The sequence below is a fragment of the Otolemur garnettii genome, unplaced genomic scaffold (assembly GCF_000181295.1).
Source record: "Otolemur garnettii isolate 467f Iridium unplaced genomic scaffold, OtoGar3 scaffold00029, whole genome shotgun sequence".
NCBI classification, from domain to species: Eukaryota; Metazoa; Chordata; class Mammalia; order Primates; family Galagidae; genus Otolemur; species Otolemur garnettii.
Genome location: NW_003852424.1, coordinates 15,874,591 through 15,898,999, shown reverse-complemented (window position 1 = coordinate 15,898,999; position 24,409 = coordinate 15,874,591). Strand labels below are relative to the sequence as shown.

General features: G+C 53.4%; 1 protein-coding gene across 1 annotated transcript; it reads right to left on the bottom strand.

The window, feature by feature from the left end:
• Positions 1-2,418: 2,418 nt before the first annotated feature.
• Positions 2,419-24,403, bottom strand: GNA11 (G protein subunit alpha 11). Its single transcript, XM_003788865.3, has 7 exons — positions 24,276-24,403; positions 14,133-14,317; positions 10,740-10,894; positions 9,487-9,615; positions 6,476-6,605; positions 5,964-6,117; positions 2,419-5,300 (listed from the first exon to the last, which is right to left on the bottom strand). Exons 1-7 carry the CDS (start codon positions 24,394-24,396, stop codon positions 5,110-5,112), a joined length of 1,065 nt encoding a protein of 354 aa, XP_003788913.2. The 5' UTR covers positions 24,397-24,403; the 3' UTR covers positions 2,419-5,109.
• Positions 24,404-24,409: the final 6 nt, after the last annotated feature.

Below are 24,409 nucleotides of genomic sequence, written 5' to 3'. Positions count from 1 at the left end.
GGCTCTGTCTCAAAAAAAAAGAACTTAGTTTCTTTAATAGATATCTCTATTCTATTTGATGTGGTGGGCTGGGTGCAGTGGTTTTTGCCTGTAATCCTAGCCCACTGAGAGGCCGAGGCAGGTGGATTGCCTGAGCTCACAGGTTGGAGACCAGCCTGAGCAAGAGCGAGACCCTGTCTCTAAAAATAGCCGGGCATTGTGGTGGGTGCCTGTAGTCCCAGCTACTTGGGTGGCTAAGCCAGGAGAATCGCTTGAGCCCACGAATTTGAGGTTGCTGTGAGCTATGATGCCAGAGCACTCTATCAAGGGTGATAAGGGAGTCTCTGTCTCAAAAAAAAAAAAAACCCCACACAAAAAAACCCACATAAATCTATTCGATGTGGTGGATGTGATTTAAAGCCCCTGAATGCCAGGGCAAGGAAGCCCAGAGGATGTGGGACAGCAGAGGGGCTGCCTCAGGCGACACCTGCTGGATGTTGGGAGGCACCGCACCCACCTGTAACATGCAAGTCAGGCAGCTTCCTTAGCACCCCAACACCCTTACTGGTGTTCCTGCTACCTAGTCATTGCCCACCTAGACCACCCAGTCCCCTTTACTCTGTCCCCAGTGGCTCCTGCCCCCATCCTCCCCAGTATGTCCTCCCTGAAGCTGCCACCAGAGGGTGCCTATGAGTGCCTAAGGATGCTCCTCTGTCCCTCCATGACTCCCACCTCCCTCAGGCTCAAAGCCCAAGTCCTCTTGGGTGGCACAACCTGTCCAGTCCCCGCCCTGCCTCGCCCTCCTCCCTCCCCCCCCCATTCTGCTCCACCCACACAGGCCTCTTCACTGTGCCTCCTGCCCCAGTGCCTTTGCAGGGGGCTGTGCCCCTGCCTGGAACACCCTCCCTCAGCTAATAGTGTGGCTCCTTCCCCTTTTTGTCTCCTAGGATCTTACTTGGATGCCACCTTCTCAGAGCACTTCCTGAACAACCCCACTAAAATGACCACCATCACCCCATCCTGAGCTGCTCCCTGCTGTTTCTCTTAACAGCTGAAGTCATGGTGATAAATACCACCTCCTTCACTGTATGGTGACATGCAGGAGAGTGCCTGGCCCAGAGAGGGCCCTTAAGGCCTATTTAACTTATGAATAAGTCATGTGGAGAAGTTGGAACCCTCATGTGCTACCAGCTGGAGTGTGGCCGCTGCAGGAAACTGATGGATCCTACCAAGAATTGCAAAAAGAACTTCCATAGGACCCAGCGATTTTACTTCCGTATGCACAAATAAAACCTCAAAGGATTGAAATCAGTGTCATGAAGAAATACTTGCACACCACCCTCAACATCAGCTGCATTCACAACAGCCAAAAGGTGGAAGCAACATAGTCCATCCACACACCGGAATATCACTCAGCCATGAAAAGGAATGAGCCTCTGACACAGGCTACAATGTGGATGGACCTTGAGGACATCATGCTCAGTGAGAGAAGCCAGACACAGGACAAATCCTGTGTGATTAATAGGAGGTCCCTAGAGTCCTCAGAGTCACAGAGACAAAAAGTAGAAAGGTAGGTGCCAGGGGCTGAGGATGGGTGGGGCGTTAGTGTTTCATGGGGACACAGCATCTGTTTGGGAGAGTGAGAAAGTTCTGGAGATGGAGGGTGGTGACAGTTGCACAGCAATATGAATGTACTTAGTGCCACTGAGCTGTAAACTTAGAAACTTATGTGTATTTTACCACAAGTACAAATTTTTTTAAAAGAAAAAAAAAGATGGATCTTAAAGTCAGCTGATCTTCAAAAATAGTAACAACTGAAGGAAGGCTGCACAGGCCAAAACTCCTGGTTTACAGAAAAACAGCTTTTTATAGAATATTCTCTTTTAAATAGGTTAAGGTTTAATTGTCTGAAATCAGGACTGTGTGTAATATACACGTATCACTGGATCACATCCCCCCGGCTGCCCCTACGGGCTGTGGCCACCTCCAGGGACACTCTGGGTTTAACTTCCCACAAATACCCTAGATACCGAGTGGCACACTGGCCCAGAATCTGGGGTCTCCTCCCTAATCTCATCCCCCTGCTCACAAACAAGGTGGCATTTACCAAGCAGGATGCTCTAGCCAGATATTAGCCAAATGAACTTCAAGTTAGAGCCTAACAAGATGACCTCTGAGGGTGGTCCCTGTGGCTCAAGGAGTAGGGCACCAGCCCCATATGACGGGGGTGGTAGGTTCAAACCCGACCCCAGCCAAAAACTGTAAAAAACAAAAGATGACCTCTGAGCAGGGTCTCTAGGGTTCTGTGCCACCACCAGTGGGGGGCAGCAGGTGATGCTCTTGGGGCCTCCAGGGCTCCTGGTGGGGCCAGACCTCAGCACCTTCCCACCCCACCCCTGCAGCTGGCAACAGGAAATAAACCAAAAGGGAGCCACATGGTTTAGGAACAAAATTTATTCCAATTTAAAACAGAATTCATTTCAGGAGAAAGATATGAAAAATTGATTTCCATCAGGCATCTCTGGATTAAGGGTCAGGGCCTACAGGCCCCAGGACGCTGGCATCACGCTGATCTGCACGCCCAGTCCTCCCTCCCTCCCCAGTACAACATGCATGCATTTCAAATGACAAAGGTCTAAAAACAGCTTTTTATAGAATATTCTCTTTTAAATAGGTTAAGGTTTAATTGTCTGAAATCAGGACTGTGTGTAATATACAAGTATCACTGGATCATATCCACCGGGCTGGCCCTACGGGCTGTGGCCACCTCCGGGGACACTGGCACTAGGAGGCCTCTCTGGGGGAGCCTGGGCGCCCAGGGTATGGGCCTTACTCTGGCTGGGGTCTGCTGCCACCTGGATGTGACAGTCAAGGAGGAGGTCGGCACTCTGAGAAAGCGTTTATGGAGGAGAGATTCACCAAGGAATAGACACCCACACGGGCAGCTGCCCATGGCCCAAGGCCAGTGGAATGTGGGTAAGGGTGGCACTGGCACAAGAACTACTGTCTGGGACTCTCCTGGGGCAACAGCCCCATCCCAAGGCCATGGCACTGCCCTCTGCTCTGGGGGATCAGGCACTCTGGGCTCTGGAATACTTGGCACACCATCCCCCTCCAGGAGAGCTAATACTTTGACCAGCTCAGGCTGCCCCATGCCTGCATGCTGAGCAACTCTTCCCTCTGGCCAAGTCCAGTTCCCTTTTTGTGATCTGGACCCCTTTAGAGATGCTGAGACACCTACTATGTGAGGACCTCAAGGCCCCAAGGGCAGGTCCACTGCCAGCAATGGACACAGTGGCCACCATAGGGGAAGCCCCATCTGCTCCCCCCAGGTGCCACCTGCCTGCCCCACCCTCACCGTAGGGGGTTTACACCACAAACACTGTTCTCAGGTAGACATGTGGCACAAAAAGGTTGCCTCTGGGAGGGACAGGAGGAAAGCTAGTGAAGCTAGAGTCCCCACAGCCCCCTCTGCCTCTAGCAGAGCCCACACCAGGAATGCCGCTGCCCCACCCTACCAGGCTCCCTCTTTTCTAGTGACACCAGCAGACACCCTGCAGGGAGGGAGCCCTGAGAGCACAGGGGGCCCAGAACTGCTTATTGGGCTTGGTTTGATTTATGTGTCGCTTCTGTAGCTCATCAGAGGCCCAAAGAAACAGCAGCCACACAGGGTCCCAATGTCATAGCGGTTGGGGCAAAGGCATCACTTGCGATCCATTCCCGGTACAACTGTGCAAAAAACCCCAAACCAACAAAACAAAAACAGTGTAGTGTTCAGTCTACAACAGATGAGAAGCCACCTCTCCCACGTCCAAACTGCCCCCCCTCATCCCCTGCCTTCAGTCACTCAGGGAGAATCCATCTTGATGCTCAGAGGAGTCCAGGGGAGTATGGCTCAGTGCGTGGCCATGGCCAATCAGGCCTGGAGCTGCCCAGGACCCAGGTGTCAGCCATCACCTTCCACATGCTGCTGACCAAAGTGCAAGTGCTGGCATCCCGCATACTGGGGACGGTGGCTCCAGAGCGGGAACAAGTGCTCGGGACAAGGCCACACACAGAACTGCTGGCAGCGTCCCCTCCTTTCTCTGATTCTCGGGGACAGACCTGAGAATATTCTGTAAAAGTCCCCACCTCATCCTCACTGTTTCCAAATTGTTTTCCAACAACACAAAACATAACAAAACAAACACCAATGTCCCCCACCCAATAGCCTTTCTCTCAGAACCACATAGGACCCATCCCTCCAGCTGCCCTCCCTTTGCAGCCCGAAAAGCTCAGGCTCCTGTGGAAAACTCCAGCGAGGTGGTGGCTATACAGCCCCTAGGAGCTCCCAAGAGAGCCCCAAGCTGGCTAGACTTTGGCCCTGGAAAAGGCAACCGGGCAGACCCCAAAGTCCCATAGCCCTAGCACAGGGGACCCTCCCTGGCCCACAACAGACTCCAACTGTGGAGCCTGGCATATTATTTTTTTCCACAAGAAAAAAAAAAATGATTAGGCACTTCCCAGGGTGGGCAACCAGTAGCCACCCACCCCCTCTTCTTGGAGTCCAGTGAGCAACAACATGGCATAAGTTGTGAGGATGCAGGATGCACAGGACGTCAATAACTTAAAAAAAGGAAAAGGAAGTCAGTCTCCACGTCTTTCATGATTAGGAAGAAAAAAAGAGGGGAAAGAGAAAAGGCACCCCAGAGTCCGAGCACAGCCCTGGGGGTGCCTGGCGCCACCAGGGGTCTTGGGGTGGTGGGCCGGTTACGGCTGGTGGGGGCCAGATGAGGTCTGGAGTGGCTGGGAACATGGGGCACACATGTTTCATCTGTTTCAGTTTTTTTTTTCTTTTCTTTTTTTTTTTTTTTTAGAAAAAAGCGAGCCACAAGTCAAGGCCAGAAAAAGGCTGCCTTTGCCGCTGACAAAAGGTGAGAAGGTGCACGAAGTGTATAGAGAGAAAGATGTATATCCCCTGATACTGTGAAATAAAAACCATTTGTTAAAAATATGAACAAAAAAAAAACAAAAAACAAAAAAAACCTCCTCCTGTGGGCAGAGCCCCGGAATCCGAAACAGGGCCGCCCAGGAGGTGCAGCTGCCCGCGGCATGCCAAGGTCCATCCCTGCTCACGCCCCCACCTCTGGGTCACACCAGGTTGTACTCCTTCAGATTGAGCTGCAGGATGGTGTCCTTCACAGCTGCGAAGACAAAGCGGATGTTCTCCGTGTCGGTGGCGCAGGTAAAGTGCGAGTAGATGATCTTGTCACTGTCAGGGTTCAGGTCCACAAACATCTTCAGGATGAACTCCCGAGCAGCCTGTGCATCCCGTTGTGGCCCTGGGGGAGGGAGGGATGAGCAAGGCTGGCCTGGACCAGAGCCTACCAAGGCCCACGCTCTGCAAACAGGGCCTTGGCCACACAGGATACCCTATCTTGAATGAGCTGGGCCCTCTCCCCTACCCCAAAATCACATGACTTGTAACCCCAGCTGGCCCCTCTGTCAGCCCAGCAGCCCATCTACTGGCTCAGCCGCATTGCCCTGCCCACCCTGTGGTATCCGCCAGGGGCTACCACCACCTTCCTCACTCTCACATGCCCCTCCCCTAATAGCCACCCACCACCTGCCTGGCTTCTTCACCCTCAGACTGCAGGCCATGCCCACCACCCTGCACAGGTTCCCCAAAAAGGTACCCCCTAAAGGTGGGTGACACCTGAATTCAAAGGCTCAGGTGTGAAGGAGAGGTGGGCTAGACATGGATTCAAAAGCAGTGCTCAGTGGTCACACCACTAGTGCATAACACCCATGCCAGCCAAGGGCCAGGCAATACTCTCCCTAGGCCAAGCCTTATGATCTAGGGGAGTTCAGCATGTGGAGACTCCAGGGCTTGGCCCTGCCCTGGCACAGCCCTGTGGGATGAGGTAGTTGACTATGGGACAACTGCCCCCGTGCCCTGGTTCTGTGGACCCTCCCGTGACCCTCTCCCAGGGAGCAGGCCACACCATCGAACTCGGGGAAGTAGTCCACCAGGTGGGAGTGTAGGATCTTGTCCTCCAACAGGTCCTTCTTGTTGAGGAAGAGGATGACGGAGGAATTCTGGAACCAAGGGTACGTGATGATGGTCCGGAAGAGGGCTTTGCTTTCCTCCATGCGGTTCTGGAAAGGGAAGGAAGGTGGCACTAGAGACATAGCTGTGCCCTCAGAGGGCATCACAATGAGGTACCCTGCATCCCTCCACCCCTTACCCTGTGCCTCTCCCCTGCTCCCTCCAACCTGCACCATCCATACCTCCACTATACCCTACAGCCTCTACCACCTATCCCTGCACCCTATACCCTACACCGCTCCAGCCCTGCATGCTTATACTCTCTACTACTGCACCTGTCCACCGGGACTCAGCAGCTAGGGAGGCCCTTGGCCCGGCCCAGCCCCAGCACATTCTTGACACAGGAGCATGACCCTGCAGAGGGAAGGCTAACTCCCCAAGTTCACCCTGACCAGGGGCAGTGCCTACCTCATTGTCTGACTCCACTAGGACTTGGTCGTATTCACTGAGGGCCACAAGAAACATGATGGACGTCACATTCTCAAAGCAGTGGATCCACTTCCTCCGCTCCGACCTCTGTCCTCCAACATCTACCATTCTGAAAGGACACAGCACACAGAGGACTCAGCCATGGGGGACAGCCCAGCCCACTCCCCTGGCTATACCAAACAAGCCCTTTCCCTATCTCAAAAAAAAAAAAAAAAAAAAAGGCAACAGCCTCAGGTGCAGAAACAAAAGGGGTGAGTGAAAGGATATAAACTCTCATTCTATCACCCTGTGTAGAGTGCTGTCGCATCATAGCTCACAGCAACCTCAAACTCTTAGGCACAAGAGATCCTCTTGCCTCAGCCTCCTGAATAGCTGGGATTACAGGTGCCTGCCACAATGCCTGGCTAATTTTTCTATTTTTAGTAGACACAGGGTCTTGCTCTTACTTAGGCTGGTCATGAACTCATGAACTCCAGCGATCCACCCACCTTAGCCTCCCAGAATGCTAGGATTACAGGCGTGAGCCACCTTGCCCAGCATGAATTTTGTAAGTGTTCTATGATCAAGGAAGAACTGCATTTTTCTTGAAAAAATACAAAGGCAGAGGGCGGCACCTATGGCTCAAAGGAGTAGGGCGCCAGCCCCATATGCCGGAGGTGGCAGGTTCAAACCCAGCCCCAGCCAAAAACTGCCAAAAAAAAAAAAAAATACAAAGGCAGAAAAGGAGAGTGTCCCTTAGGCCTCAGCCACGTAGAGGCAGGGCCCAGACAGAAGCCCACAGTGCTTCATCTATAGGACACTAGGACCGCCTAGGACATGGCGAGTAGCAGGAATCTACCTAGCCATGGTCTAAAGAGCAAAGTCCAGGAAACACAGGTAGACAGTGGATGTACTAGGGTAACTCTTAAGGGAAAAGAGGGTGGTGATCAGATGCCAGGCCACACCAACAGCTGCAGCCAGTCAGGAAGACCACTGTGCTAACAGCATAGGGGCTACAGGCTTTCTGGACCACAAGGCCTCCAGCAGCACACCATGGCCACCAACAGAGTGGGCCAGACTCCTCCTCTCATGCACTGGGACAATCATGACACCATTTGATGCCTCCAATTGGAGTACTGAGCCAGGAGCTCAGCCCTAGGCCCTGCCTGCCCTCTCCTGGCTCATGGATGGCAAGAGGCAGCTAACAAAGGAACAACCATGGCAGAGCAGTGGGGCCTACAACAAAGCTCTGTATCCCCACCTGAGCTCAGGGAAGGGACAGAACATTCCCAGGAGAGGACACAGAAGGCCCAGGCTGAGGTGGTATCAGTGGGACCCTAAGCCATGAGCTGAAGTGGCATCATGCCATTCCCCTGTCTTGCAACACCTGGCCTCAGCTGGATCCCTCTGGGGTCACTGGCCCCATGAGAATAAAAAAGAAAACTAAAACCTGAATTCTCAGAAAATACACCATCACGCATACATAGCAAGTACACGCCAACTTCTGATGGTCTAGGATGCCTGTTGGGGTTAGAGGAAGCACTCAGTGACTGGACAGAAGCCTGGCCACTGAGAATAAGGACAGGGCACAGAGTGAGGGAAATGGCACAACTCCTCCTTCTCTCCTGGCCTGAGCAGGGAATGCCCCACAGGCTTTCCCCACTGAGCTGCAGCCAGTGCTCCCTAGACACCAATTGAGAGGTATCATTTCTTCCCCAACCAAAGTCAGTGCCACAGTAAGCCTGTGCTTAAGGAGAAAGCACTCGAAACAGGCACTACCCACACAGGCATCAAGTACAAGTGCAGTAGGTAAGTAGCCCCCAGCCAAAGCCTGTGCCTGGGAGGACAGAGGTGGTTAATGTCCCAAACACTCACATCCACCTGGAACTTTGGAATAGGGTCTGATTTGAAAATAATTAGTGAAGATGGCATGAGACTAGACTAGGGACGGCCCCAAATCCAATGTAACTGGTAGATGGGGAGAATACCCATGAAGACGAAGGCTAAGGCCAGGGTTATGTTTCTTTCTTTGGTTTTTTTTTTGAGACAGAGTTTCACTTACTAACTCTCTGTAGAGTGCTACGGTGTCACAGCTCACAGCAACCTCCAACTCCTGGGCTTAGGCGATTCTCTTGCCTCAGCCTCCCGAGTAGCTAGGACTACAGGCGCCTGCTACAACGCCCATCTATTTTTTTTTTATTGTTATTGCAGTTTGGCCAGAGCTGGGTTTGAACCCACCACCCTCAGTATATAGGCCAGCAGTCTACTCACTGAGCCACAGGCACCGCCCCAGGATGATGTTTCTACAAGGAACTCCTAGGCCTGGGACAGACCCTTCCTCACAGTCTCAGGAGGGCCTGTCCTGCCCACACCTTTATCTCAGACTTCTGCCCTTCAGAATTGAGATAATAAATGCCTGCTGTTTAAGCTGCCCAGTCTGTGCTGCTCTCATGGTAGCCCCAAGACATGCATGCACTTGGCCTTGGTACTTGGCAAGCTCTGAACCCTGACCCCCTGCCTCCAGCTGGAAACTTCACCTGGTGGGTGAGAGCCCACACAAGTGGGGCCATGTTCTAGGGGACAGCTCTGAGACCACTCCAGCCATGCAACCTGATAAGCATGGGGCTGACAAGGTCTCCAGGGAAAATTCCTCCATCTTGCAGTCCAGCCCTTGGACCTAAGCCCAGCAGGCGTGGCATGGGCATGCCCCAGGTTCTATACCAAAACCACATGTTGCCTCAGCCTTTGGTCTAAAACCCACCCCTTCCATAGCACCCCTGCTCTGGCAGGGGCTCCAAACCACCCACCCCACCAGGTGCCTGCCCCTGCTCCCATCTGCTGTGGCCATGTCCTCTTTCTACATGTGCCCAGATCAAAGCCACTTACTGACAAATCTTATCTCCTGTCCTGGGTCACCCACTCCCTGAGGACCAATAAGCCTTCTGCTCCCACCCACACCCATCCCCATATCTAGGGACACAGTGCCCCACCTCACCCTGCTCAGTGCATACCTGAAGATGATGTTCTCCAGATCGAAAGGGTACTCGATGATGCCCGTGGTGGGCACGCGCACCCGCAGCACGTCCTGCTGGGTGGGCAAGTAGCCCGAGGTGGCAATGCGGTCCACATCAGTTAGGTAGCTGCGACACAGCAGGCAGGGCTGTCAGGCCAGCCTGCCGGGGAGGGCAGGGGCCCAAGCACAGAGGATAAGACTAGGGATCAGGACAGGGGCTGCCAACCTCTATCCTGGACCAGAGAGAGTAGGTTCATTCCCAGAGTCTTGAGGGACAGAAATGACCCAGAACAAAAAAACAAAACAAAACGAAACAAAGAAAAACACTCCTGGGCCACAGACTTCAGCTGGTTTTGGGATCTTGTATAAAGCTACCCAAAAACAGTCCAAAAGGGAAAAAGTGAAAGAACACAAGGGTTCCAAACACAGGCGTGGCTGGATTTGAGGAGTGACTTCTTTTTGTAGATTATTTTGTTATCATTTTAGAATAGTTTTAGATTTACAGAAAGTTATAAATATAGAAAATTCCCACAGGCACCAATTTCCCCATTGCTCACACCGCACAGGGGTGTGGTATACACCACGATTAATGAAACAGTGATTTGGGCTTCCTCAGTTTCCCCTCATGCCTCAAGGCCCAACTAGGACCCCATAAGACAGTCATCACATCTCCACAGGCCTCTGGGCTCTGCCACAAACTCCTAGAGGAGTTAACACGAGGAGAATGGGCAGGAGGCAACAGAACAGGCTGGCCCCTGTCCCTCCCATCAGACCAAGAAGGAAAGCAGCACACAGCCTTACTGCCGGAACCTCAGCACATAATCATGGCCCTGGCCACCCATTAAAGCACAAGTCACCCCCTTGTCCCAGGCCAGGATGTGAAGAGGACCCCATTCACAGGTGAGTAATGTGGCCCTGGGAGACATACAGTAGACAGGACTGAGACAGGCGGGGTATGCCCACCCCCTCATTCCACCAGCCCTCCTAAGGGACCATATATCTGGCCACCCCTCCCAACCACATGCTGGCTTCCAACACTGAGGATGACAAGGAACTCAGGAAGGACCCTGGGAGAGGTGGCAGGGCCAGGTGAACACAGAATCTAGTATTTGCCCTCTCCAGGATTTGCTCAACTCTGCCCTGTCCAGCAAGATGGTCAAGACTACCATGTGCACACAGGGCTGGGGAAGGGTGGCAGGGGCTGGGATAGGCCCCCAGAAAGGCTGCCCCATTCCTGCTGTCTGCACTTACTACTTGGCAGAGTCCGAGAGCTGGTATTCCCGCCTCCGATCATAGCACTCCTGGATGCCGGGGTCATTCCACAGAGTCTTGATGGCATTGACATACTGATGCTCAAATGTTGTCACCTTTTCCACATCCACCTCCCGGATCAGGAGTGCATTGGCCTGCAAGGGCAGAAGGAGGAAGAAGCCACAAGCTCACCAGGGGCCTGGCCAGGCAGGGCTATGCCCACACGCCCAAAGCTACACCAAGCCCTATGTCCAGGTTTCAGCCTGATAGCATTTTGCCAACCGTGCAGTCAGAGTCACTGGCTCCAGTTTGGAGTGAACACGTGTCAGAAAGGGCCAAGGCCCACTGGTAGGGACAATTCTTCCAGACAAGGTCCCCAAAAGCAAAGTCCACCAGTGAAACAAAGAAAAGCTTCTCCTCCTTCTCAAAGGGAAGGAGCCAGGGGACTGGAAACAACCACACTCATGAACTAGTGTGCTCCTTAAAGTGGGGAAAGACCCAAGATAGGGAACCTCAGCCCTAACCACAACGACAGAACAGAAGGCAATGGCAGCACCACGGGTGGGGTGACCATCACTGCTGTGCAGACACCAGGAGATGGGAAGATGAGTCTCAGTACTGCTAACTAGTAGCCCAGCTGGCAACTAACACCTACAGCATGTGACTCCAGGGCTTGTTTCCTGTCCAGTGCAACTTTGCTCTTCTGTCCCACGAACACTTAAAACTATCAAGTGCAGACACCACACTTAACACTAAGGACAGTGTGAGGCCCCCAAGCCACTGGTACCTGACAGTAAACACGACATCCCCACATGCAAGAGGCATTCAGACCTTCATAGAGCCCTGGGCAGTGGGCAGCACCAGACTCCAAGTTTACAGACAAGGCCAGGACACTGAGGCTTAGCTGCCATCTGCCCTATCACAAAGGAAGAAGGACAACCACACACACGCAGTCACACATACTACTCAGGGGCAGACCCTCTGGGCAGACAGTTGGTTCCCTCTCTGCAGCTCCATGTACCTGTCCTCAAGGTGCTCAAGCCAACCACAGCTTGACTGATAGACTGGGGAATAAACACACCTAAGTGGAACCCACGTGGGAACAAGGAATGCTTGTCTGGCTCTCCTGGGCCACAGAGACCTCAACTGTCTCCTCCTGAGCACTGCGCTAGTCCCAACACCATCTCCAGCCTGCTACTCACCCCCTCTCCTCCAATCTGGGCAGGGACAGGTACCTGGGGTACTTGGATACATGGACATCATTCCCAGAAAATCCCATTGATTATACTTCTAGATCAGCTTTATAGGCCACATGGACTCTGTCTCAACTACTCAACTGTGCCCTTACAGCCAAACTTGACACAAGCAATGGGCAACATGTCAACCAATCAAACTTTACTGACAGAAACAGGCTGCAGTTTGCAGGTCCCAGTTCTAGATGTTGATGAGATCTAGGACCCAAATAAGAACCCAGGGCAGGAAGAGATTGCAGAGGGCAAGCAGCAAGTTGCCAAGCCAAGACCTAGAGGGCAAGAGCCTCACAGAACCCCACACATGCGGTCTTATGCCAAGGCCTGGTACGGACCCTGAAGATCTGGGCTGAATGGCTCGGCACCTATGGCTCAAGTGGCTAAAGCACCAGCCACATACACCGAAGGTGGTGGGTTCAAATCCAGCCCGGGCCCGCCAAACAACAATGATGGCTGCAACCAAAAAATAGCCAGGCATTGCGGCGGGCGCTTGTGGTCCCAGCTACTTGGGAGGCAGAGGCAGGAGACTTGCTTGAGCCCAGGAGTTGGAGGTTGCTGTGAGCTGTGATGCCATTGCACTCTACCAGGGGGACAGCTTGAGGCTCTGTCTCAAAAATAAAAATAAAAATAAAAGATCTGGGCTGAAGTTAGAAAGACAAGGCCCAAATCAGAGACACATCACAATCTGGCTGATTGACTGGAGCCTTAAAGTAAATGGATTAATTTAAACCACAGAGTCCTATGCCAAGTGTTAGCCCAGGCCAAATCTCTGGGGTTGAGTTAGAAGACTCTGAAAACAGTTCTACTAAAACTAAACACAGAGATCCTCAGCTGGAAGGACCAAGGAAGGCCACCAGCAGGCACTGGTGGGAGCACAGCTGGTGAGCTGTCCATGGGGTAGATGCTGGGTAACCATCTGGCATCTCTCAGAAGGGCAGATGCCAGCAACCCCACTCTTAGGGTACAAGTGAGGAAAACAGAAACATATGTCCACATAAACAGTTGTACACAACAGTCACAGCAGTTCTGCTCCTAGCAGACAAATAGTTAAAATCAACCCCAACTTCTGCTGACGAGAAAATGGACAACACAACATGGTCCACCCACATGATGAGATATAACTTAGCCATAAAAAGGAAAGAGGCTCTGACATAGGCCACAATGATGATGGACCTTGAAGACATGGTGCTCAGTGAAAGAAGCCAAACACAGAAGGACATACAGTGTGAGATTCCATTTATGTGAAATGTCCAGAACAGGCAGATCCACAGGGATGGGACGTGGATTCATGGTTGTCAAGGGCTGGTGGAGGGGATGAGGATAACTGCTGACGGATACTGGGCTTCTTTTGGGGTGATGGCATATTCTAGTGGTGATGACTACACCACTATGTAAGTACATTTAAAAAAACTGAATTACATAGTTTAAGTGAATGAATTGCATGGAATAAATCATACACCAATAAAGCTGTTATTAAAAAAGCAGGAAGGGGGCTCGGCACCTGTGGCTCAAGTGGCTAAGGCGCCAGCCACATACACCTAAGGTGGTGGGTTCAAATCCAGCCCGGGCCCACCAAGCAACAATGATGGCTGCAACCAAAAAATAGCCAGGCATTGTAGTGGGTGCCTGTGATCCCAGCTACTTGGGAGGCGGAGGCAGGAGACTCACTTGAGTCCAGGCGTTGGAGGTTGCTGTGAGCTGCAATGCCACAGCACTCTACCCAGGGGGACAGCTTGAGGTTCTGTCTCAAAAAAAAAAAAAAAAGCAGGAAAAGAAGCACCAACCCCATGGGGTCCCAGTGAGGGTCAACCCCAGTGTAGGAAGTATGCTGGGCCCACAGAGAGGGCAGAGGGAGTTCACTCCTGAGCGTGGGCAGGTGGCACACCTGACTAGGCCTCAGCTTAGCCCTGCATGATGGGGGAAACCCATAGCTACAAAAGGGCAGCCTGGGGCTTTGCTGAGCAGTCCCCATCACGTATGCCATCTGGCACCCAGAGAAGACAGTAGCTGCTAAAATTTCCACACTCATGATGGGAATGGGCAGCAGTCAGAGGTAGCCCAGGCAGCCAGGAACCTAAAAATTTGCTCTAAGTCTGGGGCTGCCTGCTCCACCAGGCCCTCGGCCACAAGCCTACGGGCTCACCTTGTTCTGTTCATACTTGTACAAGATCTTGAGTGTTTCCATGGCACGTATCATGGCCTGCATGGCAGTGAAGATGTTCTGGTAGACCAGCTTGGTGAAGCCTCGCTTGTCCTCTTCCGAGTAGCCCGAGCCATGGATGATCCGCATCTGTTTGATGAAGGTGCTCTTGCCGCTCTCACCTGTGCCTGGGGGTAGAGGGTGCAGTGAGGGTACAGCGAGAGCCCCAGAACCTTCCCATGACCCCACTGCTCGTGGGTCAGCCATGGAGCACCTCCAGCCACCCCAAGGCTCTGGTAGTCTCCAAGTCTAAAACTAGGACACAGGTATGTTTTTTCAGATGTGCTGGCCCAGCCTTCCTTTGAAATCACCCTATCTCCTGGAGCTAGCTCTGCTACTGCCTTGGGGCTTGGACACAGCAACAACCCCCCATGACAGACCCAGGACTCTGGATACCTAGGTCCTGCCCAGAACCTCATATCCCACTCCTGGGGCCCGACAGTCCAGGATTCCGGTCAATGGAGGCCTTGCTTCTGCCCAACTAGCTGCTCTGACCCCCAGCACAGCTGGAGCCCAAGCCTAGGCACCCCATCTCCATCTGACCCAGCCTATCCGGCTTCAGCCATGTTCCCCTTAAAAGACATCTCACCTCCAAATGTCACCAGCTTCCCACCAGGGAGAAAGGCTAGCCCACCCCTCAAAGCAATGTGAGAGACACCCTGAGATATAGCCTCACTCTGGACTCATCCACAGCAACCTGCCCCTACCCTCTGCCCAGGTCCCCACAGGCCGCCTTGGACCCACTAATTCCTCAAACACCCACATCCACCCCACACCTGCACAAGGAGAATCAGAGAAGCACCATTTGTGACAGCCAAAGGCAGAACCAGCCAGAGGCCCTTCAACAGCTGAGGGTCACACCGAGACAGCCACACCCTCTTGCCGGGCAGTAAGGGAGGATGGAACACTGATTCATGCACCACCACTGGTCAACGTCCAAGGAAAACAAAAGGGTTCCATCCTGGTGGCTCCATGTTAGAACATTTCTGAGTAACTGCTGTAGTCTGAATGCCTGTCCCCCCAAATTCTAATGCTGAAATCCTAACCTCTAAGGCAGTGGCCTTAGGAGGCAGGTTCTTGGAGAGGTGATAGGTTAGGTCAGAACCTTATGAATGAATCAGTGCCCTCATAAAAAGGCGCCAGAGGGCTCCCTGTCCCTTCCACCACACAAGGACACTGTGGGAGGGCACAGTTGAGGAACCAGGAAGCAGCCTTCACCAGACACCAAATCTGCAGCACCTTAATCTTGGACTTCCGGCCTTCAGAACTGTGAGAAATAAACGCCTGCTGTCTGTGAGCCACCCAGCCTGCCATGTTCTGTAACAGCAGTCCCAGCTGCCAAAATTTTGAACATGGAAGACAGACTGGTGGTGGTCAGGGATCAGGGACAGGTCTGGGCATGACGAAGCTGCCCCGCCTAGCCCGAGGTGGCAGATGCCAGCATTCACAGTGCTGAGACTGCCCAGAGGCTCAGACGTCCCCCATCTCGGGAAGCCTCACCCAGCTTCGGTCCTCAGGGAGACACCAGTCCATTTCCATCCACTGTGCCTCAGGAGCTTGATGAGCTCAGCCTTTCTGGAAGATGTCGCCGTGGGCGCCCACAGCTGTGTGCCTCACTCAGCTCTGCTCTACGGTTAAATAGAAACCACCCCCATCGGCCCTCCCCTCCGCAAACACTCGGGGAACTCCGGCTACAGAAACCTAAATGCCCGGTTTTTAGGAAACAGCCAATACATACATTGTGCAGGTCTCTCCTCAAGAAGGACACTACATTGTCCCCCTCATGGGGTGTGGTGCTCCCCATCTGTCTGCACAGTACCTGCCCCATAGGCCTGCATCCCCAACTCCTACACAGGCCTGACACACAGAAAACACTGCAGACACTTCCTGAACCAGATGCTGGCTCCCTCTTGAGCCCTGCATTCCCCATGTTCACCAGGCTGGACTTGCCTTCTTGTCACCAGTCTTGGCTCCTCTAAGCCCTGGGCAGCCAGGAGAAGGAGGTCCCCACACAACCACGAACAAGGTGGCTGGCCCCTGCAACCACTATGCACACTGCAGGGCATGGCAGGGTCCAGGAGAACACAGTATGGCTGGGCTGGAGCCACAGGATGCAAACCCTTGGCAGGCTCAGAATATCACCACTGGGAAGGCCCCAGTCCGAACACTGCTCCTGCTAATGGACAAACTCCCAGACAAGGGAAATGAAAGCCCTGGCTGAGAATGAGAAAACCACTGTCCCATCTAAGCCAGTTGGCTAAGAAAGCTCAACTGGGAAGAATTCCAGCTATACCCTAGCTCCTGGAAAACATCCCCCAAATGTGGGCAAGGTGAAGGAAAGGAAAGGTGGCTCATGTCCCATGAGGGACAAGACTGGAGGGCACGAATAAACAGGGCTTGTTTGATACTGTTGAGATTCAAGGTGCCTGTGTACTTGGAGGCAGAGTGGGGACAAGATCCAGGACCAGAATGTGAGTTTTGGGTCCACAAGCCCTGGGTTCCAAGCAGTGTCTTGGCTGCAGTGTCTGTGACTATGAGATGTGGGAGGCCCAGGAACACACCCTGGCGGCTGGCCAAAACCACTTGGCCCCACCCTCAAGACTTTGCTGATGGAACCTCAGTAAAGTGAGAAGGTGGGCTGGTAGTAGGCTACACATATGCATGTGTGTGTGACCTCAGCTTCTGGAAACACAGCTTGGAGACAATGCTGACCACAAGCTGTGCAGACAGGCAGCCCTCTTGCAGCTGAGGACAAAAGGTGTGAGGCCCATGCCTGGTCCAGCTTCACACATGGCCTGGCCCCAATACTGCTTTGTTCTCAGAACCCCAGGAGGTAAAAACCACTACAGCACCTGTTTGCTTGGTAAAAACAGGCACAGAGAGGTCAAGGAGTCTTCATGAGGTCACACAGGCACTAACTGCTAAGGCTGAACAGAGGCTGGTTTCACAGCCTCTGCTGCCAGCCCAGGACTCCCATTTCCCCCACACAGCAAAGTGAGAGTACAGGCAGTTGGGAGAAACACTTCTCACCCAGCTTCAGCCCCAAGAGAGGAAATGCACCTGTGGACACTCAACTATGAGGCACAAGAAAGAGGCCTGAAACTCACTGCCCCAAAACACACTGCTCTGTGGGGGTCACGAAAGCTAGGGCAGGGATAAGATGGCCTCTGGACTCAATATCATAATCTTATCTCCATGCCAGTGGCAAAGTCTGCCGTGGGAGCTGGCGCCTGTCCTCGGGTGCCTCAAAGGTACAGGCACTAACTGCCTCTCTGTCACCACAAGGCTGCACTGCCTTGTCATATATTAGGTCTCTATACAGACTGACTCCAAGGTAGGAATGGCGTCCTCACAGGATTAGGTTGGTGTCATTCATTTGACACTTTTTTTTTTTTTTTAAGACAGAGTCTCACTATGTTGCCACAGCTCACAGCAACCTCAAACTCTTGGGCTTAAGTGATTCTCTTGCCTCAGCCTCCTAAGTAGCTGGGACTTTAGGGACCCGCCACAATACGTCGTTATTTTTTTTTTTGTTGTAGTTGTCATTGTTGTTTTTAGCAGGCCCAGGCCAGGTTCCAACCCACCAGCCCCTGTAACTGTGGCTGGGTGCCCTAACCACTGAGCTACAGGCATCAAGCCCATATGACACGTTTTCAAGCCCTTGTCTCCACATGCTGGAGTCTTACCATAACCCTTCCTGAAGTAAAACCCCCTGAGAGCTGAGGAGAGCTAGTGTGAGTCCTCATCCCTGCCCAGCCCCATGGTCTAACCCAGGCAAATAGGTATCCGCCTGAGGGACACTGATGGGCCTGCCCACCCAGCTCAATGACTGTTGCCCACTAGGTTGGGGTAACATGGCCTATAGGGAGAGTGAGCCAGGGCACCCAAATCTGCCTCTCTTTCAAACGCCTGCCACCCCAGGGAACTTCAACAAGGGTTCTGCCAGTCACCCTTCACCCCAGCCTCCAAAACTGAGGGCCCAAGCAAACTGGCACTGAGAGAAGAAGGACTGCTTTCAGGAGTCTACTCATCCTGCAGTGTTTATCCAGCACCCACAGGCACAAGCACCACACTAGGCCCTGGGGATCAGAAAAAGGACAAAACAGCCAGCTCTCAGCAGGCTGAGCCCTGAAGACTCCATAGAACAGGTAAGTCCCACTCAGGGGCAGAGGGGGCTTCTGCCTGCCAGGGTAGTCACTGCTAAAGATGACAACAAAGGCCTGGCAGGGCCACATGCTTTCACCTCTGTCTCACACACACCCCATGACCGTTGCCACAATCCTAAAAAGTCACAGTCGATTCCGTTTGACAGAAAACTACAGCTTATGAGGCAGATAGTGTGCAGGGCACGACCTCTGGAGCCAATGGCAGACACCTGACTTCCCTCCTTGCCAGCCTGGTATCTTCTGAGCCTTGGGGTCCCCGTAAGGAAACCCAGGGTTGCCCAGGCAGTTTTTCAGGGAGAAGATGTGCATGCAAAGTAGCCAGCAGGAAGAGCAGCAGCAGGACAAAGCAGCTTTCTTTGCTTGCCAGGCACCTACTCCATTCTGAGCGCTGTACTGTCCTCATCTCATTCAGTCAGTTGACAACTCTATGAGGGGAGAGGCATCACTCTTATTCAATAGATGAGGAAATCAGCCTTGGAGAGACAAAACGACCTGCCTACAGTCTCACTCCAGAGCACATCCACCATGCCCTGTGCTGGCTGGCATAAATAGCCCAGGTAAATAGGAGGAGCCTGGAAGGAGCCACCATCCCAGGGGGCCCCACCTGCCCACAGAAACAGAGCCCTCCTGAGCAGTGAGCCCTGACCCTCACTAGGGAGCTTGTGGGGTGTCATGGAACACCAGGTTATTCCCCTTCACTTCCCTGGGTGGCCTGACTTCAACTAGCCAATGACAGGCACTCCACAAACATCTCTAAGGCCTGCAGGGCTCAGTGCCATGTGCAGTAGGGAAGGGGACAGAGGACACAAAGCTGACTGATGGCCACAAGAGGGGTAGGGGACTCAAGCAAGACACAAGTCAGTGGTCCTCAAGTGGTCCACCTTTGAGGTGGTTCTGCCTCCAAAGGACACTGGTAGTGTTTGAGGACATCTTTGGTTGTCACACTGTGGAAGGGTTTCCCTGGCATGAGGTGGGTAGCGGCCAGGGACACTGCTCAGCACCCTGTAGTGCTCAGGATGCCCACCACCCCCCACCCCCCCGCTCCAGAACCCCACCTCAAACATCCAGGGCACCAACCCTGGGAAATCCTGATTGAGGTGCCCCAGCAAGTCGAGCCCAGATCCCAGGAAGGAGCTCTCTGAGAGCAGGTTCTCAGGGAGCACCTACTGTGCACCAAGCATGTGCTGAGTACTACGAAAACAACAAAAAGACATCACTGGAGGTGCTCACGTGGGGACATGGGCCTACAGAGGACAGGTACAGCAGCTGCGGGAAAGGCAGGGAGGCCTCCAGGGAGGAGAGACAGGCCTTGGAGGACAGAAGCCACACATGTTTGCAAGCAGGGCAGCCCACTGTGAGGACCCTGGTCTATGTTCAACTAGGTGTTTGTCAGATAATGATCCTATGATCCTATGCACAGGCTACCCAGAGCCCTCACCATCCAGCCAGTCTTGGATCCTGGTCACCCTGGCTGGCAGCCCACTGAGGCTTACTGCCCTCAATTCACAGGCCAAGTACAGAGTTGGGAAACAAGAGCCTGCAGGGGACCCAGAAGATGATGAGTTCCCTGATTTTGCTCACCTCACCTGGCTGCAGGGAAGGGATTAGCAAACCCAAAAGCCAGGGCCCCAGCTTCATCAAGATCTGTCTGACTGGGTGGTTCCTGTGGCTCAAGAAGTAGGGTGCCAGCCCCATATACCAGAGGTGGTGGGTTCAAACCTGGCCCCGGCCAAAAACTGCAAAAAAAAAAAAAGATCTGTCTGACTTAGCCACATGCTGCTCTAAGCTCCCAGTGCTGGACATCCTGCCAAGTGTCTCCTCACAGAAGGAGAAGGGCTCTACCACAAAAATCAAAAAGCGAAACCTTCTGTGGTTAAATATCAGAGGGGAAGCCCTTCCCCAATGCACCACAATGCCAGCAGGGCTGGGCAGGATGAAACCTCTGAGGACCTCAGAGCTCATGGAGATGCAGCCCCAAGGACAAATCTGACTGTGGCAGGAAGGGAAAGTTGACTGCACTCACTGAGGTTCTCAGTTCATCCCGGCACAAACTGGGAATAAGCTCAGGTGCTGGGCCCTGAAGGCACCAGGACCTGTGGACATGTGCCCCAGCATTCTCCTGGGACAGGGAAACTAAGGGCACAGCCAGGTCTGAGAACAACTCTGCACTCCTGCTGATAGATGTCTGCATCATTTCTAGGGACTATGCCCTAAGAAAGCAGACCCTTCCAGCAAAAAACATTAATAATAATTAATTAAGTGTAAACATTAATGACGTATAAACAAATCCTAGGCTGAGCCGCTACATCTACCCAGCCCGATTCTAGCTCAAGGAATCAAGGTTGGATGAGGCCATCCAAGGACGCTTCCTGCTCCCACAGTCTTCTGGGACACGGCACGGCCACCCTGCCAGGCGCCAGAGGCCACGCTCCACGCCTCCTGACACTGGGAGGCACGCCCAGCCCTTCCCGTGGGGCCACCACACCCCACGCCGGAGCCCAGCGTGTCACTGCCCTGTGAGGCCGGCACAGGCCGGACAGGAAGCCTCCGGAACCAACCACCCTGCTTTATTTAGAAAGCCCAGAGCTACTCCAGCTCAGCCTTGCTAGCAGCCTCAGTCTCCAGCAACAGGCATTCCCTGGGAAGCCCTAGAGTTTCTAGCCATAAACCTGCCCTAAGGAACAGATAAGGGCCTCCCCTCGGTGGATTCCTACTGAGACAGAAACAGGACAGCCCAGAGCTGCACTGTGAGAGACAACTCCAAGAGCTCCTAGCTGGGCCTGCAGCCTTGATGGGCTCAGAGTCCTCCTGGGAGAGCTCTGAAGGCCCAGAGAAAACCCCAGGAAGGTGGCAGCAATGTGCCCAGCATGGAGGCTGGAACAGTACAGGCACTAAACACATAGTACATGCTCTTCACTCCCAGTCCTACTGACAGCTGTCACTACCATCGACAAAAATGCCATTAAGGACAAGCCTGAAATAATATAGTGAATAAAACCACATAGTTTTGGCCATCTAAACAAAAATATTCACTCTATAAACACTCAAGAAATTTCAGACAAAGCAATTTACTCTGATTATCCATCAGCTTTGCAGCAAGCACCTTATGGTATATGGGACAATGTGGCAAGGGTTCTCAAGTGGGGCAGCTAGACTTCAGGAAACACTGAGCAATATCTGGGGACATTTATGGTTGTTACACTGCAGAGGGGGTGCTGTAGGCCTGGAGTGAAGGTCAAAGATGCTGCTCAGCACCCTGCAGTGCCCAGGATGCCCCACTCCGGAGAACAGGAGAAAACTTTCACAGAGAGGGGCAAAAGCAGCACAGGAGCCAGGGGACCATGTCCAGCTCAAGTACCTCCTCAGACCACTCCCTGCACCCCTCATAAGGGTCATTAAAAATGCCCACCGGGCTAACCAACCTCACAGACTGCCCCAGGGAGACACAGAGGGTAGATGTGACCAAGCAGAAAAGACATTTTTCCAGAACATGCTCCACCTGATCCCCAAGCCTGAAGCAAAGATGGCAGAACCACCCACAGAAATGAGACCCTCCCAGGCCCCAGATGCCCAGGGGGCAGCAGCAGAGCCCACCTCAGAACTTTGCACAGAGGGTTGGAGCCCTCACTGCTAAGAGGCAGGGAAGAAGACAGTTTCAGAGAAAACCAAACCCCAGCTCAGCTGGCCCACCTGCACAGGGAATGCTGTGGCCTCCACTCAGAGATACCCAAATATATCATCCCCTGCAGCCCAGCTGCAGCTTCCCTGGCCAGAAATCTCAGTCCCACACTCAATTTTCTTCCTGCAAAATGGAGACAACCGCACACTCAGATTGGCTTACTGGATAAGTGGAATGAGGGCAGAAGTCCTCTTTCCTGCCCCCTGGAACCCCAGCCCCTGGATTTCAGGTTGTCAAAGTCCTCCCAGTAAAGTGTCCTCCATCCGGGTTGTTCAGATAGGAAGTTTTCTGAGGGTCTACTGCACTGCATTCCCACAGGGTCCCCTGACTCCCAATGCCTCAGGATTCGGACCAAAGTCATCTCTTCTGTGAAGCCCTCTCAACCCCAGGGCAGGTCCCTGCTCCTCTGCATGGCATTTATACCTGTCCTGCTTGGGTCTGATAGGCCTTCACCTGACCATGCCTTGAACCTAACAACAACCTCCCAAGACAAGTGCACAATCCCCACTTTATAAGCTGAGGGAGAGATTTCTAGGGTCACACAGTGGGGGAGCGGTGGGACTATGCAAACACAAGTACTGTCACCGCCATGGCCAATAGCACTTGGCCACAGGTGGGCACCAGATAAAGCGTTTCCCCAAGCCATGGCAGCAGATGTAGGAGCCCATCCCTGTGTCCTTGAACCCAGTGTCACTCTCAAGTCCAAAGTGCAGGCACAGAAGTCGAGGAAAGGTGGTAGAGGGGTCAGGAGGTCACAGAGTCACAGGGCAAGGCCATCTGGTAATTTATGACACCAACTCAAAATAAAGTCTTCAACGCTCTGCAAAAGCCAGCCAGTGCCACTCTGTCCTCCAAATGCCACCAGTTGGGGCCCACTGCAAGTTTCCTTTGAACTTTAAGGTTACTGCTCTGCCGAACTGTCTTTCCTGGAAAGACGGCCCACTTTAGAGCCTGTTATTAAATCAGAACACAAGTTTGAAATAAAAATGCCTCAGGAGTCATCTCAGCCACCTCTCTAACCCAGGGTATGGAGGGCCATAGGAGGGTCACAAGCCAAAGAGACAGGGTGCTTGCTTCCTGTGAGGACCAGCCACTTCTCAAGGGCCAACCAAAACGGCCTTCTCCTCAGACACACCCCTTCTGGAACAGACCCTTCTTCCCTCCAGGCCTCTCCACCTCATTTCCCACCTTGCCCTGGTCCAGGAGCTAACCCAGGAGCTCAGGAAGGGAGGGGAGGGGCAGGGCCAGAGCTGCTGTTTTGTAAACGACTTGCAGGGGCCCTTATTTGGGTTGACAACACTCTGCCAACCAGCTACCCGCAACAGGTATGCCTTGGAAAGACAGAAGTTCACATGAGAACCTGCTCCAGGAGAAGGAGGAGGAGCCCGGAGGCAAGGGGCTGCTCCCAAGCAGGTCTAGACCCTGGCTCCCACAAGACACTAAGGAAAGGAGCAGGAGAAGGCTGAAGAGTCAGCCAACTCAAACAACTCAAAAAGGCTCCCTCAGGCGTCAACCCCATGTGGGCCTCAGGGGAGGAAAGACTGTCCTCTCCCCACAAGGGTGTCCATCCCAGAGGGAGGGAATAAGTGAGAAGGGCCCTGAGAAAATAGGGGTGGGATGGGGAACAGAAGAATCTTTGGTGGTGAACAGCCCCTGAATGGAGGGAATAAGGCTACCCCTGCCAGAAAGAGTCAAGGCAAGACCCTGGAAGGTGAGGGGTGAGTGGGTCTCATGGATTACTGCACAAAGGTCTGCCCTGAAGACATGCTGGGGACAGAGAAAGAGGGACGCTTGGTGGAGTAAGGTCAGAGGGCCAGCCTCTGTGCGAGGAGGGGACTGTCCCACCAGCAGAGGCAGAGGACAGATTCTGAAGGGTCCTGAGGTCCAGACAATAGAAATCAGGGGCTAACCCCAGACGAATCTCAGGACTCAACCTGGGCAGTGCAGGTGTTAACCCCGGGAACAGTGACAGCACAGGCTGGGGCTGGCTCAGCAGGGCCCTAGGGTTCGACCTGGGTAGCACAGACAGGGGTTTATCCCGCAGGACCCAGGGGTCCGACCCTGGCACCACAGGCAGGGACTGATCCTGGAGGGTCCTCAGGGCTGACATGGGCAGCACAGGCAGAGACTGACCCCGCAGGGCCTCGGGGCCGGACCCGGGCAGCACGGACAGGAGCTGACCCCTCAGAACCCGGGGGCCCGTGCAGGGACGCGCCGCCAGGCCCGGTCAGTCACACTCACCGAGCAGCAGCAGCTTAAGCTCGCGCCGGGCGTCGCGCTTGTCCCGCCGCAGCTGCTTCTCGATCTCGGCGTTGATCCGCTTGGATTCCTTCACCTCATCGCTCAGGCAACACGCCATCATGGACTCCAGAGTC

Bases quoted from the DNA above. Each gene is read 5' to 3' on its own strand.
- GNA11 (XM_003788865.3), bottom strand. From the start codon at position 24,396: ATGATGGCGTGTTGCCTGAGCGATGAGGTGAAGGAATCCAAGCGGATC. The intron at 10,895-14,132 runs GTGAGCCCGTAG...CTGCCCTTGCAG, and splicing joins ACAAGTATGAACAGAACAAG to GCCAATGCACTCCTGATCCG. The intron at 6,118-6,475 runs GTAGGCACTGCC...TTCCCTTTCCAG, and splicing joins TAGTGGAGTCAGACAATGAG to AACCGCATGGAGGAAAGCAA.